Genomic DNA, 13,951 nt, shown 5'->3' on the forward strand with positions numbered 1-13,951 from the left:
ACAAACCTAAAATAGCATCACACATGGCATCCCTGTGTGGTACCTCAGCTGCACGGAGGCAGAGAGGAAAGTTCTTCAGCGGGTAGTCCATAGAGCTCAGAGGACCATCGGAACACAGCTACCAGCCTTGGAGGGCATCTACAACACACGATGCCTCAGAAAAGCCACCAGCATCCACAAAGACTCTTCACACCCCTGCAACAGTCTGTTTGAACTTCTACCATCGGGCAGACGATACAAGGCCTTCTACGCCCGCACCTCCAGACTCAGGAACAGCTTCATCCCCAGGGCCATAGCTGCTATGAACCGGTCCTGCTGAGCCGGATGGTCACATCGCACAGTGATCCGGCACAGATCGACTTGCTCTTTATTCTGTTTAAAACTGTTACAATTTGTTTCATTGGGTTGTTTAAATTAATACTGACTAGCTAATTGATTTATTGCATCGTATGGGAGGCGCATTCCCAATCTCGTTGTACCCCTGTACAATGACAATAAAGATATATTGTATTGTATTGTATTTGCGCGAGAAATAATTTTGCACCCATCTCTTATGACCTTACTAATCTAATGCACAACCTGCATTTAAATGACAAACTATGAAGAAACTGATTCTTATAAAGTTACCAAGAGAGTATGGAAAATGGTAATGTGCTTCTGGTGGCCGATTAGGAGAAGGGGAGATGCAGCGAGACCTGGGTGTCGTGGTACACCAGTCATTGAAAGTAGGCATGCAGGTGCAGCAGGCAGTGAAGAAAGCCAATGGTATGTTGGCATTCATAGCGAGGGGATTTGAGTATAGGAGCAGGGAGGTTCTGCTGCAGTTGTACAGGGCATTGGTGAGACCGCACCTGGAGTATTGCATACAGTTTTGGTCTCCTAATCTGAGGAAAGACATTCTTGCCATAGAGGGAGTACAGAGAAGGTTCACCAGATTGATTCCTGGGATGGCAGGACTTTCATTTGAAGAAAGACTGGATAGACTCGGCTTGTACTCACTGGAATTTAGAAGATTGAGGGGGATCTTATAGAAACTTACAAAATTCTTAAGGGGTTGGACAGGTTAGATGCAGGAAGATTGTTCCCGATGTTGGGGAAGTCCAGAACAAGGGGTCACAGTTTAAGGATAAGGGGGAAGTCTTTTAGGACCGAGATGAGAACATTTTTTTTCACACAGAGTGGTGAATCTGTGGAATTCTCTGCCACAGAAGGTAGTTGAGGCCAGTTCATTGGCTATATTTAAGAGGGAGTTAGATGTGGCCCTTGTGGCTAAAGGGATCAGGGGGTATGGAGAGAAGGCAGGTACGGGATACTGAGTTGGATGATCAGCCATGATCATATTGAATGGCGGTGCAGGCTTGAAGGGCCGAATGGCCTACTCCTGCACCTGTTTTCTATGTTTCTATGAATTGAAGCGTAATTGCGCGGTGACGGAGCGTGAGTGGAGCGTGCGCGTTGTCCAGCAGCAGATCGTGCACTCACTGTCCGCGCCTTCTCCAGGTACTTTTTGTAGCGCTCCTCCATCGCCTTCATGTCCTCGTCTTTCTTCTTCAAAACCTCCTGCAGCTCGTCAATCTTGTGGGCTGCTACAAATGGAACATGAACACATTGGGCACTGAGCACAGAGTGTGACACAGTGTGGAAACAGGCCCTGCGGCCCAATTTGCCCACACCGACCAACATGCCCCATCTACACCAGCCTGCCTGCGTTTGGCCCATATCCCTCCAAACCCGTCCTATCCAGTACCCGTCCAAATGTTTCTTAAATGTTGTGGTAGTACTGGCCTCAAATGCCTCCTCCGGCAGCTCGTTCCATACACCCACCACCCTTTGTGTAACAAAAGTGGTCCTCAGGTTTTTTTTCCCCTAGTTTAGAGATACAGCGCAGAAACAGGCCCTTTCGGCCCACCGGGTCCGCGCCGACCAGCGATCCCCACACACTAACACTATCCTACACCCACTAGTCAAGTCAAGTCAAATTTATTTGTCACATACATATACAAGATGTGCAGTGAGATGAAAGTGGCAACGCCTGCAGATTGTGCTAAACTACAAAACAGAATAGATTTTTTTTTAAACACAACAAATACATTAATGCAGTAAATTAAATTAGTCCCTGGTAATATGAGAGTTAAGTCCTGATGGCCTGTGGGAAGAAACTCTGTCTCATCCTCTCTGTTTTCACAGCGTGACAGCGGAGGCGTTTGCCTGACCGTAGCAGCTGGAACAGCCCGTTGCTGGGGTGGCAGGGGTCCCCCATAATGTTGCTGGCTCTGGATCTGCACCTCCTGATGTATAGGTCCTGCAGGGGGGCGAGTGTAGTTCCCATAGACAATTTTTACATTTACCAAGCCAATTAACCTACAAACCCGCACGTCTTTGGAGTGTGGGAGGAAACCGAAGGTCTCGGAGAAAACCCACGCAGGTCACGGGGAGAAGGTACAAACAGCGCCCGTAGTCAGGATGGAACCCGGGTCTCTGGCGCTGTGAGGCAGCGACTCTACCGCTGCGCCACCGTGCCGCCCTTAAATGGTCAGTTTGACAGGTGAGCAGACCCTACCACTTACTGTAGCTGTCAACGGTGGGCTCCAGGTCGTCAATGTATTCCCGTTTCTTCTGGAGCTCAGTGTGAGCCTCGTGTAGCTTCTCCCTGTGAGGATGTGAGAGAACTCAGTGTGGGGAGCAACACACGCGGGGGGGGGGGGGGGGGGGAAAGGGCAAGGATAATTTTATCGCCATACTCATCAGCACGGTTTGAACGTTTATGGAAACCGGCCATTCGGCCCACCAAGTCCACACCGACCCTCGATCACCCATTTACACCATGTTCTATGTTATACCACTCCCCACACATTAGGGATAATTTACAGAAGCCAATTAACCTACAAACCTGCAGGTCTTTGGGATGTACAGGCATGTGAGTGAAGTTAAAAACACAGAGGAAAAGAACCGAGCGCTTGCGTGAGGCGTACAACAGGGTCAGAAAATTGGAACATTTTGAAAATTTACACACAAAACTACCAGCTTCAAGCCTCTTTTAGTGCATTTCTAAGTAAAAACGGACATTACAAAATAATGTGAATATGTCACTGTATACTAATAACATTTTGATGTAAATTTGCACATTGATAATCAGCCCAAAATGGTGGTAATTGGCTTTTCTGCTGTGTTTTATATTTTAACCCCGTCTTCATTAATTTAGTTATATAATCTTGCACATAAATTTAATATTTACTCATTACAGTTCCACCACTGATTTTCTGGCACTCTTGGTTCCAGAGCTTTGCTGGTTTATCCAGCCGGCCAAGGAAATCGCTCGGCGATGGGGATAGATGTGCTGGCTCCAGCTTGGCTGGAGTTCCAGAGTCCCGGCCGCAGGTTGCAAATTCAACCCACTGATCGGCCGTGGAAGTCCCAATGAGGTCGAGATTGGCTGCCTTGCCCAGCCTGAGTGCCATATTTTCGGAGAGACTTCCGGGGGGGGGGGGGATTTCCAGCGGGACCCTAGCGACCTCTAGCGAAAACCTAGTGTTCATTACAAGTCTATACATCGTTTATTTTTTCCTTTTTTTTTTCGATCCGATTTCTCCGTTTATTTGGCAAAGTGAAAAACGTGGGAACTATGCAAAAACATACATGCAAACTCCACACAGGCAGCACCCGAGGTCAGGATTGAACCCGGGTCTCAGGCGCCGTGAGGTAGTGGCTCCACCTGCTGCGCCACTGTGCTGCCAGTGCCACTAATGGCAGCTTTGTTGGTGATTAGGTGTTGAACTTTGTTCAGGCAACTACAGGGAAGACTTTTGTTGGTCTTCATGAACCCAATCCTCCTCAAAACCACTTTCCACATGCTCAGCGTAACTGAAGCAAGGCAGCTGTGTGTTCTGGAGGGGCGGTTTCTGCTTGCACGGTTTGCAAGCACTTCCTGGCAGAGGAACATCTAGAGGACATCAGGAGCTTGTAAAATTGTAGTGCAAGCCACCTGTTGCCATGGTTTCAACTGAAGGACTTTGGTGACGATAGCCTAGCGGAAATATTTGTTTTCAAGTTTTATCTATCTCTGCGTTTAAGGCCAAATGTTTGAAGGAGATTGATTTTCTACTTACAAGTGTTCATCCAGCTTCCGTTTCAGCAAATTAGACTGCAAAAAAAAACAAGGGGGAGGGGGGGGGGAAGGAACGAAGGTATGGTTAAGTAATGTCTCAGATGGAAAGCACAACGGTTCTGTTCATTAAAATAACTCACACTTGCAAACGTTAATCACAGAGGAAGAGAGATACGACCCAGGTGATCGCAGTGCAGCAAAGCTCCCCACTTGAGAATCTGAGGGGACCATTGCCCCAACATCTCAAATCCTTCACTGGGCCACCGAGCTCCGTGTCCATTGAAACAGATATACGTCAGATTCCAGAAGGACTCCAGTGCTGTTTGGTGTTGATCAGATAATAGTTTTGACTCGTGGACATAACCAAACAGAGACCGAGGCCTATCGCCAAGTCCTCCATTGCTCAAAGTCAAACCCAGACAGTCATAAAGCATGGAAACAGGCCGTTCAGCCCAACTTGCCCATGCCATCAAGGATTCCCCATCGATGCTATCCCCACTTCCCCAGGTTAGGCCCATAACCCTCCACACTTTTCCTAACCATGAAGCTGTCCAAATGTCGTAACTGTTTTTAACCTTTGAGTATATGAGGGATGGGGTTCACTTGAGGGATAAAGAGGCAAAAATGGTTTTGGCAGATAGAGTAAAGGAGAAGCCAAGAGATTCTACTGGTATATTAATTTAGAGATACAGCGCGGAAACAGGCCCTTCGGCCCACCGGGTCCGCGCCGACCAGCGATCCCCGCACACTAACACTATCCTATACCCACTGGGGACAGTTTTTATATTTACCAAACCAATTAACCTTCAACATTGGGAACATTTTTCCTGCACCTAGCTTGTCCAGTCCTTTTATAATTTTATATGTCTCTATAAGATCCCTCTCATCCTTCTAAAATCCTTCTAAACTCCAGTGAATACAAGCCTAGTCTTTTCAATCTTTCCTCATATGACAGTCCCGCCATCCCGGGGATTAACCTTGTGAACCTACGCTGCACTGCCTCAATTACAAGGATGTCCTTCCTCAAATGAGGGGACCAAAACTGTACACAATACTCCAGATGTGGTCTCACCAGGGCTCTGTACAACTGCAACAGTTTAGTTTAGAGATGCGGAAAGAGGCCCTTCAGTCCACGACGACCAGCGATCCCTGTATACTAGCAACTATCACACCAGGTACAATTTACAATCTCTACCCACGCCAATTAACCACCACACCTGAATGTCTCTGGAGTGCGGGAGGAAACCAGAGCTCCCGGAGAAAACCCACGCAGGTCACGGGGAGAGCGTACGGGTAACTCCGTACAGGTAACACCCGTGGTCTCTGGCGCTGCGAGGCAGCAACTCTACCGCTGTGCCACCATGCCGCCCGAATGCTGCACTGTTATTTCAGAAGGGCTGCAAGGACAACCCAGAGATCTACAGGAGGCTGAGCCCAATATCAATCGTGGGAACGTTAATGGAGGGGATTTTGAGAGACAGGATAGAAACATAGGAAATAGGTGCAGGAGGCCATTCGGCCCTTCGAGCCAGCACCGCCATTCATTGTGATCATGGCTGCTCGTCCACAATCAGTAGCCCGTGCCTGCCTTCTCCCCATATCCCCATTGATTCCGCTAGCCCCTAGAGCTTCATGCGTAGTATCGTCCGATCAGTTTGGATAGTTTGCAATCCGTAGAGATCTATGTAATGCTAGGATCTAACTGCATTTGTAAATGCAAGGACTGATTATGGATAGGAGCAAGGATTTTGCGTGGGAAATAGTGTTCCCAGATAGACTGAGCGGTCTGAAGAGGTGGTGAAGAGGACTGAGTTGGCAGGGTAGTAGATGTCATCTACATAGACTTTAGGAATGCCTTTGACATGGTTCTGTAGGGAGGGGGGCTCGTTTAGACGTTAGACTGCCTGGGATACATAATTGTGTCAGGAGTCAGATGTTGACAATGGAGGGTTGCTATTTAGATTAGGAGCCGGTGACCAAATGTTCAGTTATGTCCACAACAATCCATTAGGTACAGGAAAAAAAACTGGTTAAAATCGAAGGTAGACACACAATGCTGGAGTAACTCAGCGGCTCAGGCAGCATCTCGGGAGAGAAGGAATGGGTGACGTTTCGGGTCGAGACCCGTCTTCCTTTCTGGGTTAAAACGTAGAGCTGGAGGGCAGGAGGAATCACAGAGGGGGAGCAGTGAGAGAGGATGTCAGCTCCGGTTCCTGACCTCCCAGATCGGACCCAACCCGGACTAGGGGTTCTGACAGTCGAAGGAAGAAGGGTCTCGGCCCAGAAACGTCACCCATTCCTTCTCTGCCGAGATGCTGCCTGACCCGCTGAGTTATTCCAGCATTTTGTGTGTGTCTACAATCCATTAGGTACGATAGACACACAAAGCTGGAGTAACTTAGGGGGTCAGGCAGGATCTCTGGAGAAAAGGGGGAGGGGGGGGGGGGGGAAGAGATGCTGCCTGACCCGCTGAGGTACTCCAGCATTTTGTGCCTATCTTCAGTTTAAACCAGCATCTGTGGTTCCTTCTTATACAATCCATTAGGTACACCGTATATTTGAACAAGATCTCAACAGGCCCAGTGAAAGATTGGTGACCATCTCCATCTCACTTTGCCAAGGAAATGGAATCCTTTCAACCCTTTGATATCCAGTGCCAGCTTTGCACTTCCAAAATGATTCTCCACACACTTCCAATTAATTAAAACAAGGTCCACAACCATGAATATTAGTTGGCTGATTTTATCAAATGAGATAATGGTTGCTTTATGTTTAGTTTAGTTTCATTTAGAGATACAGCGCAGAAACAGGCCCTTCGGCCCACACTAACACTATCCTATACACACACACTAGGGACAATTTACACTTATACCAAGTCAATTAACCTGCAAACCTGCACGTCTTTGGCGTGTGGGAGGAAATAGATGATCTCGGAGAAAACCCATGCAGGTCACGGGGAGAACGTACAAACTCCGTACAGGCAGCGCCCGTAGTCGGGATGGAACCCGGGTCTCTGGCGCTGCAAGCGCTGTAAGGCGGCAACTCTACCGCTGCGCCACCGTGCCACCCTCAAAAGCTATGTTTGACGTTCTTAGAATTGATAACTCTATTAGGGTAGCACTTTTATTATTGAACACTGCAGGTTTCATCTTGTTATCAACAAAAGGGACAAATACTGGAAAGGACTATTTAGTCAGTCTCAGTAACAACAAATTAGGGGTTTTAAAAGCCCAATATTATAGGAGAAAGACTGGAGGTGGAAAATCCTTTGGTTTTAAGATTCTGGGAAAGAGTTATGCTAAGAGTAGAAAAAAAATAGATGGGCAATTTGTAATACGTTCCAGAAACACATTTCCCTCTTTATCATGATAGTAAATTGGTGCTAGAACTTTGGACCTTAGAGATACAGCGCTGAAACAGGCCCTTCAGCCCAGCGATCCCCACACGCTAGCACTATCCTACACACTAGGGACAGTCTACAATTTTACCAAAGCCAATTAACGCACAAACCTGGACTGCTTTGGAGTGTGGGAGGAAACCGGAACACCCGGATAAAATCAGGGAGAATGTACAAACTCCGTACAGGCAGCGCCCGTAGTCAGGATCGAACTTGGATCTCTGGCGCTGTGAGGCAGCAACTCTACCGCTGCGCTGCCCCACCTTAATGCGTTTGAGGTGTTATCTGGCTACAAACAGCTACCAGATCATCACGGTTCTGTATTCTTTGGTGGAGAAAACGACACACAAAGGGTTGAAAGAAACTCCAACCCCAATAGTAAAGCGGAGTGCCTCAATGTAATCATTCATCCTGTGCAGATTTAAAACAAAAATAAACGTGATTTGATAGCAACAAGTAATAATTGAAGCAGTTTAAAGTAGTAGCCTTGGCCAAATAGACAGTGCAACCTTTTAATTGACTTGTGCTTTTTCTGTGCAGTAAGCTCATTTTGGATGTATTTCTAACTGCTGATATACTTACAATGGCCTATTGTAGGTGAGAACACACAAAAGGGAAGAGAAAGAAACACATTAGACATATACAAAACCAAAATTAATCGCTTTAGTCCGTGTTACATTTTACATTTAACCTGCTGAAGTCGCAGCTTTCAAAGTATGACAATACTGCTCCATGATGAAAAATAATCAGCATAAAAAACATAACTATATTTTCAAGTTTCCCCTCTATTCCTGGTTGCATAAGTAATTTGGATTTTATCGAATTACAACAAACCCTCACTGTAATGGAGCATAGGGAATGGTGTCCGTTATTGCTGATTGTCCACTATAACAGAGTAAGGGTTTGTATCCCATTGCCGTCACAGCCCCGGGCGCTGGGTCAGAGGTGGGGTTGCCAACTGTCCCGTATTAGCCGCGGACCTTTCACCGTCCGGCGCGGCCTGAAATAGGCCGTGGACCTTTCACTGCCCAGCGGGGGCTTCAATATCGGGAGCCCCGACCGCCCCGACGTGGCAACTCCAACAGCCTGACCGCGGGAGAAGACGGCAGGGAAGAGAAAATACATTGTGGCCTTCCATCACACTGAGGAGGGACTGGAGGAGACTCACTGTGATGGATGTTTCTTTTTGTTTGGTGTTAGTTGTGATTGTATGTGTTATTGCATTTTTATTGATTATTCTTATTGGTCTTATTGTTTAACTGCGGGTAATGTTTCATTTCACTACACATTTATGTGTATGTGACAAATAAACCACTATTGACTATTGACTATCCCGCATTTTGGGCTAAATTGGTTTGTCCCCGACAGGACCGCCCTTGTCCCATATTAGGCCCGGGGGTCGCTGTAGGCCTGGACACTGTAGGCCCGGGGGCCGCTGTAGGCCCGGACAGTGTAGGTCCGGGGGCTGATGTAGGCCCGGCCAGTGTAGGTCCGAACACTGTAGGCCCCGACACTGTGTAGGTCCAGACACTGTAGGACTGGACACTGTAGATTTAGATTTAGAGATACAGCGCGGAAACAGGTCCTTCGGCCCACCGGGTCCGCGCCGCCCAGCGATCCCTGCACATTAACACTATCCTACACACACTAGGGACAATTTTTACATTTTACCCAGCCAATTCACCTACATACCTGTACGTCTTTGGAGTGTGGGAGGAGACCGAAGATCTCGGAGAAAACCCACGCAGGTCACGGGGAGAACGTACAAACTCGGTACAGATGGCGCCCGTAGTCTGGATCGAACCTGAATTTTTACATTTACCCCGCCCACTGTAGGCCTGGGGGCCGCTGTAGACCCAGCCAGTGTAGGTCTGGACACTGTAGGCCCTGACACTGTGGGCCCGAGGGCTGCTGTAGGCCCGGAAAGTGTAGGCCCGGGCGCTGCTCAACGGAGGTTGTGTTGCAACCTGCCTCCCAGCCCGGGCGACCGCCATTGGTGGTGCAGGAGCCGCTGGCTGGGTGAGGTCACGTGGGGCACGGGAAGGTGACGTCACCGTTTGTCCCTTATTCGGGAGTGAGATAGTTGGCAATCCCAGTCAGAGTCCAGGAGCCCCGTCACTAAGAGACCGGTGGCATCTCCCTCACCACACTGCTGCTGAATCCCGCATTCCCAAATTGAGGGCAAATTGGGAGGCATGGGGCGTTGGGATGGGAAAACCATGTCCCACTCGGAGTGAGATTCCCACAACTAATTGTCCATCTGGAGTTCAGGGTGAAAGTACATTTTGTGTCTATCTTCGGTGTAAACCAGCATTTGCAGTTCCTTCCCACACAATAAAACCTCAGCTGCAGTTACCGGAGTGAAAACCTAAGTGTTTCATTAACTGGGCTGCATTTAATATCATAATCAGTCTCCACCCTTGGAATTATATTAGGCTGAACGACCCTTCCACATGGGACCATGGTTCAGGGGCAGTTTGCTGATGGGAGCAAGGCAGACAGACAAGGGAAGGGGAGAAGACTATTCAAGGACTGATACTTCAGGTATCCTTAGGGTTGCCAACTTTCTCACTTCCAAATAAGGGACAAAAGGTGCCCCACCTGACCTCACCCAGCCAGCGGCCATGTGCTCCATCTCCACAAATGGCGGCCGCCCGGGCCGGGAGGCGGGATGCTACGCAAACTCCCTTAGGTGGCGCCCGGGCCTCTGGGCCTACAGTGTCTGGGTCCACACGGCCCGGGCCCACACTGCCCGGGCCCACAGTGTCCGGGCCTACAGTGTCCGGGCCTACAGCGGCCCCCGGGCCTAATACGGGACAAGGGCGAACCCGTACGGGACAAACCAATTTAGCCCAATATACGGGATGTCCCGGCTGATACGGGACAGTTGGCAACCCGAGGTATCCTCCGATATTTTATATAGAGAATAGACAGTCACACAGCTAGTACTCACATCTTCGGCCTTGCTTCCCTGTTCCTGGAGAGCTTGCTGGAGCTGTTCCACCTGCAACCGTAATTCCGTGATCTGCTGCTGATTCAGCCTGGAACACATCCATTACCAAGGTCAACAGCACATCCTTTCACATTCAACCATTTGAAATGTTGTAGCTTTTGGTTTTAGTTGAAAAAGTGAGAAAAGCTAATGGCATGTTGGCCTTCATAACGAGAGGATATGAGTAAAGAGGTCCTTCTGCAGTTATACAGGGCCCTGGTGAGACCACATCTGGAGTATTGTGTGCAGTTTTGGTCTCCTAACTTGAGGAAGGACATCCTTGCTATTGAGGCAGTGCAGTGTAGGTTCACGAGGTTAATCCCCGGGATGGCGGGACAGTCATATGAGGAAAGATTGGAAAGATTGGGCTTGTATTAACTGGAGTTGAGAAGGATGAGAGGGGGTCTTATAGAGATGTATAAAATTATGAAAGGACTGGACAAACTAGATGCAGGAAAAATGTTCCCAGTGTTGGGCGAGTCCAGAACCAGGGGCCACACAGTCTAAGAATAAAAGGGAGGCCATTTAAAACTGAGGTGAGAAAAAACTTTTTCACCCAGAGAGTTGTGAATTTGTGGAATTCTCTGCCACAGAGGGCGGTGGAGGCCAATTCACTGGATGGATTTAAAAGAGAGTTAGATAGAGCTCTAGGGGCTAGTGGAATCAAGGGATATGGGGAGAAGGCAGGCACGGGTTACTGATTGTGGATGATCACAATGAATGGCGGTGCGTACAGGCTCGAAGTGCCAAATGGCCTCCTCGTGCACCTATTTTCTATGTTACTCAATGGGCCAGGCAGTTGCTTCCCCCACGTGTCACCTGTTCACCTTCTCCGGAGATGCCGCCCGACCCGCTGAGCTACTCGAGCGCGGTGTGCCTAGCTGAGGGATTGATTGTCTCTCACCGGTTTTCATTCTCCAGCTTGTGGGTGTGTCTGTTGGCATCGTCCAACACGCTTTGGAACTCGTGGAAGCGGTGGTGGTCCGTCTCCTCTTGCTGAGCGCGCATCATCTTGTTCTCATGCTGCAGCCGGATCACCTTGTCCCTACGGCAACCACAGGTTCAGTTTAGAGTTGAAGGATGCAGGTGCCTCAGAACTACAGGTGCGTTCCGGGCTGGAATGCTCACAAGGACCCACACCACAATGTTTGCCCGTTTGCCGAACGTTTAGAGACACAGCGCAGAAACAGGCCCTTCGGCCCACCGAGCCCGCGCCGACCGGCAATCAGATAAACGCAGAGACCCGGGTTTGATCCTCACTGCGGGTGCTGTCTGTAAAGAGTTTGCACGTTCTCCCCTTGACTTTTCTCCGAGATCTTCGGTTTCCTCCCACACTCCAAAGACGTACATGTTTAGATTTAGATTTTAGATTTAGAGATACAGCGCGGAAACAGGCCCTTCGGCCCACCGGGTCCGTGCCGCCCAGCGATCCCCGCACACTAACACTGCCCTACACACACTAGGGACAATTTTTACATCTACCCAGTCAATTAACCTACACACCTGCACGTCTTTGGAGTGTGGGAGGAAACTGAAGATCTCGGAGAAAACCCACGCAGGTCACGGGGAGAACGTACAAACTCCGTACAGACGGCACCCGTGACAATAATAATAATAAATTAATGAACTAAACCTGCAAGAAACACTCCACACTTTGATTAAGGAATCTTGTAAAAGAAAAAGTTAATTGATTTAAACAGCTCACTGGTCTTTTCCAGCGATACCTAGAAGACACACAGGTTTTTTTTGTTAATTGGCTTTTGGTAAAAATGATAAATTGTCCCTAGTAGGATAGTGTTAGTGTGCGGGGATCGCTGTTCGGCGTGGACTCGGTGGGCCAAAGGGCCTGTTTGCACGCTGTTTCACTAAACCAACCCTACAATTGACAGTCAGACCGTCAATTTTGTCAAAATATCAAATTACAATCTTTTCTTTCTCACAAAATGTTGGAGTAACTCAGCGGGTCAGACAGCATCTCAGGAGAGAAGGAATGGGTGACGTTTCGGGTCGAGACCCTTCTTCAGATCCCCGCACACTAACACTATCCTACGCACGAGGGACAATTTATAATTTTGACCAAAAGCAAATTAACCAAAAAGACTGAAGAAGGGTCTTGACCCGAAATGTCACCCATTCCTTCTCTCCTGAGATGCTGCCTGACCTGCTGAGTTACTCCAGCATTTTGTGAAATAAATACCTTCGATTTGTACCGGCATCTGCAGTTATTTTCTTAAATGACAATCTTTGAAATGTGCATTTCCACTTTGGATCAGGATTTTACAAGCTATTATTGCATTATGGCATTTTTTTGACATAAAAAGATATATTTTTGATGAGACAGAGGCAAAATAAATGTAAAATATGGTCGAATTGAAGAACATGGGACCAGAGGGCAGGGCGAGGATGGGTGGTGGTGATGGAGGGAAAGGCATGCGTTTAAATAATGACTCACTGGAGCTCTGCAGGAATGATCTCCGCTGCTAGATTCCCCACTGATAAATCTTCATCAGATGCTGCAAAGGGACAGAGAACACAAGTCAAGATATTGAGGTAGATAGTCTATATTACGAGTCTATAAGTCTATATTACGCCCCTAGCACACATTTCAATAGACAACAGACACAATAGGTGCAGGAGGAGGCCATTCGGCCCTTCAAGCCAGCACCGCCATTCAATGTGATCATGGCTGATCATTCTCAATCAGTACCCCGTTCCTGCCTTCTCCCCATACCCCCTGACTCCGCTATCCTTAAGAGCTCTATCTAGTTCTCTCTTGAATGCATTCAGAGAATTGGCCTCCACTGCCTTCTGAGGCAGAGAATTCCACAGATTCACAACTCTCTGACTGAAAAAGTTTTTCCTCATCTCCGTTCTAAATGGCCTACCCCTTATTCTTCAACTGTGGCCCCTTGTTCTGGACTCCCCCAACATTGGGAACATGTTTCCTGCCTCTAACGTGTCCAACCCCTTAATAATCTTATACGTTTCGATAAAATCCCCTCTTATCCTTCTAAATTCCAGTGTATACAAGCCTAGTCGCTCCAGTCTTTCAACATACGACAGTCCCGTCATTCCGGGAATTAACCTAGTAAACCAAGTCACCCTGCACACCCTCAATAGCAAGAATATCCTTCCTCAAATTTGGAGACCAAAACTGCACACAGTACTCTAGGTGCAGTCTCACTAGGGCCCTGTACAACTGCAGAAGGACCTCTTTGCTCCTATACTCAACTCCTCTTGTTATGAAGGCCAACATTCCATTGGCTTTCTTCATTGCGTGCTGTACCTGCATGCTTCCTTTCAGTGACTGATGCACTAGGACACTCAGATCTCATTGTACGTCCCTTTTTCCTAACTTGACACCATTTAGATAATACTCTGCCTTCCTATTCTTACCACCAAAGTGGATAACCTCACACTTATCCACATTAAACTGCATCTGCCATGCATCCACCCA

General features: G+C 48.1%; 1 protein-coding gene across 3 annotated transcripts in view; it reads right to left on the bottom strand.

Moving 5' to 3' along the window:
• Window positions 1-13,951, bottom strand: part of hook2 (hook microtubule-tethering protein 2) — a 78,514-nt gene that overhangs the window by 8,523 nt on the left and 56,040 nt on the right. For all 3 annotated transcript variants that reach the window (XM_078429427.1, XM_078429426.1, XM_078429428.1), the window contains 6 exons: window positions 12,947-13,007; window positions 11,399-11,539; window positions 10,456-10,543; window positions 4,107-4,141; window positions 2,568-2,650; window positions 1,483-1,586 (listed from right to left, as the gene is read on the bottom strand). In XM_078429427.1, the coding sequence (XP_078285553.1) occupies window positions 1,483-1,586; window positions 2,568-2,650; window positions 4,107-4,141; window positions 10,456-10,543; window positions 11,399-11,539; window positions 12,947-13,007 (512 nt within the window). The remainder of the gene's footprint in view (window positions 1-1,482; window positions 1,587-2,567; window positions 2,651-4,106; window positions 4,142-10,455; window positions 10,544-11,398; window positions 11,540-12,946; window positions 13,008-13,951) is intronic.

This window comes from Rhinoraja longicauda, chromosome 37 (genome assembly GCF_053455715.1).
Source record: "Rhinoraja longicauda isolate Sanriku21f chromosome 37, sRhiLon1.1, whole genome shotgun sequence".
NCBI lineage: Eukaryota > Metazoa > Chordata > Chondrichthyes > Rajiformes > Arhynchobatidae > Rhinoraja > Rhinoraja longicauda.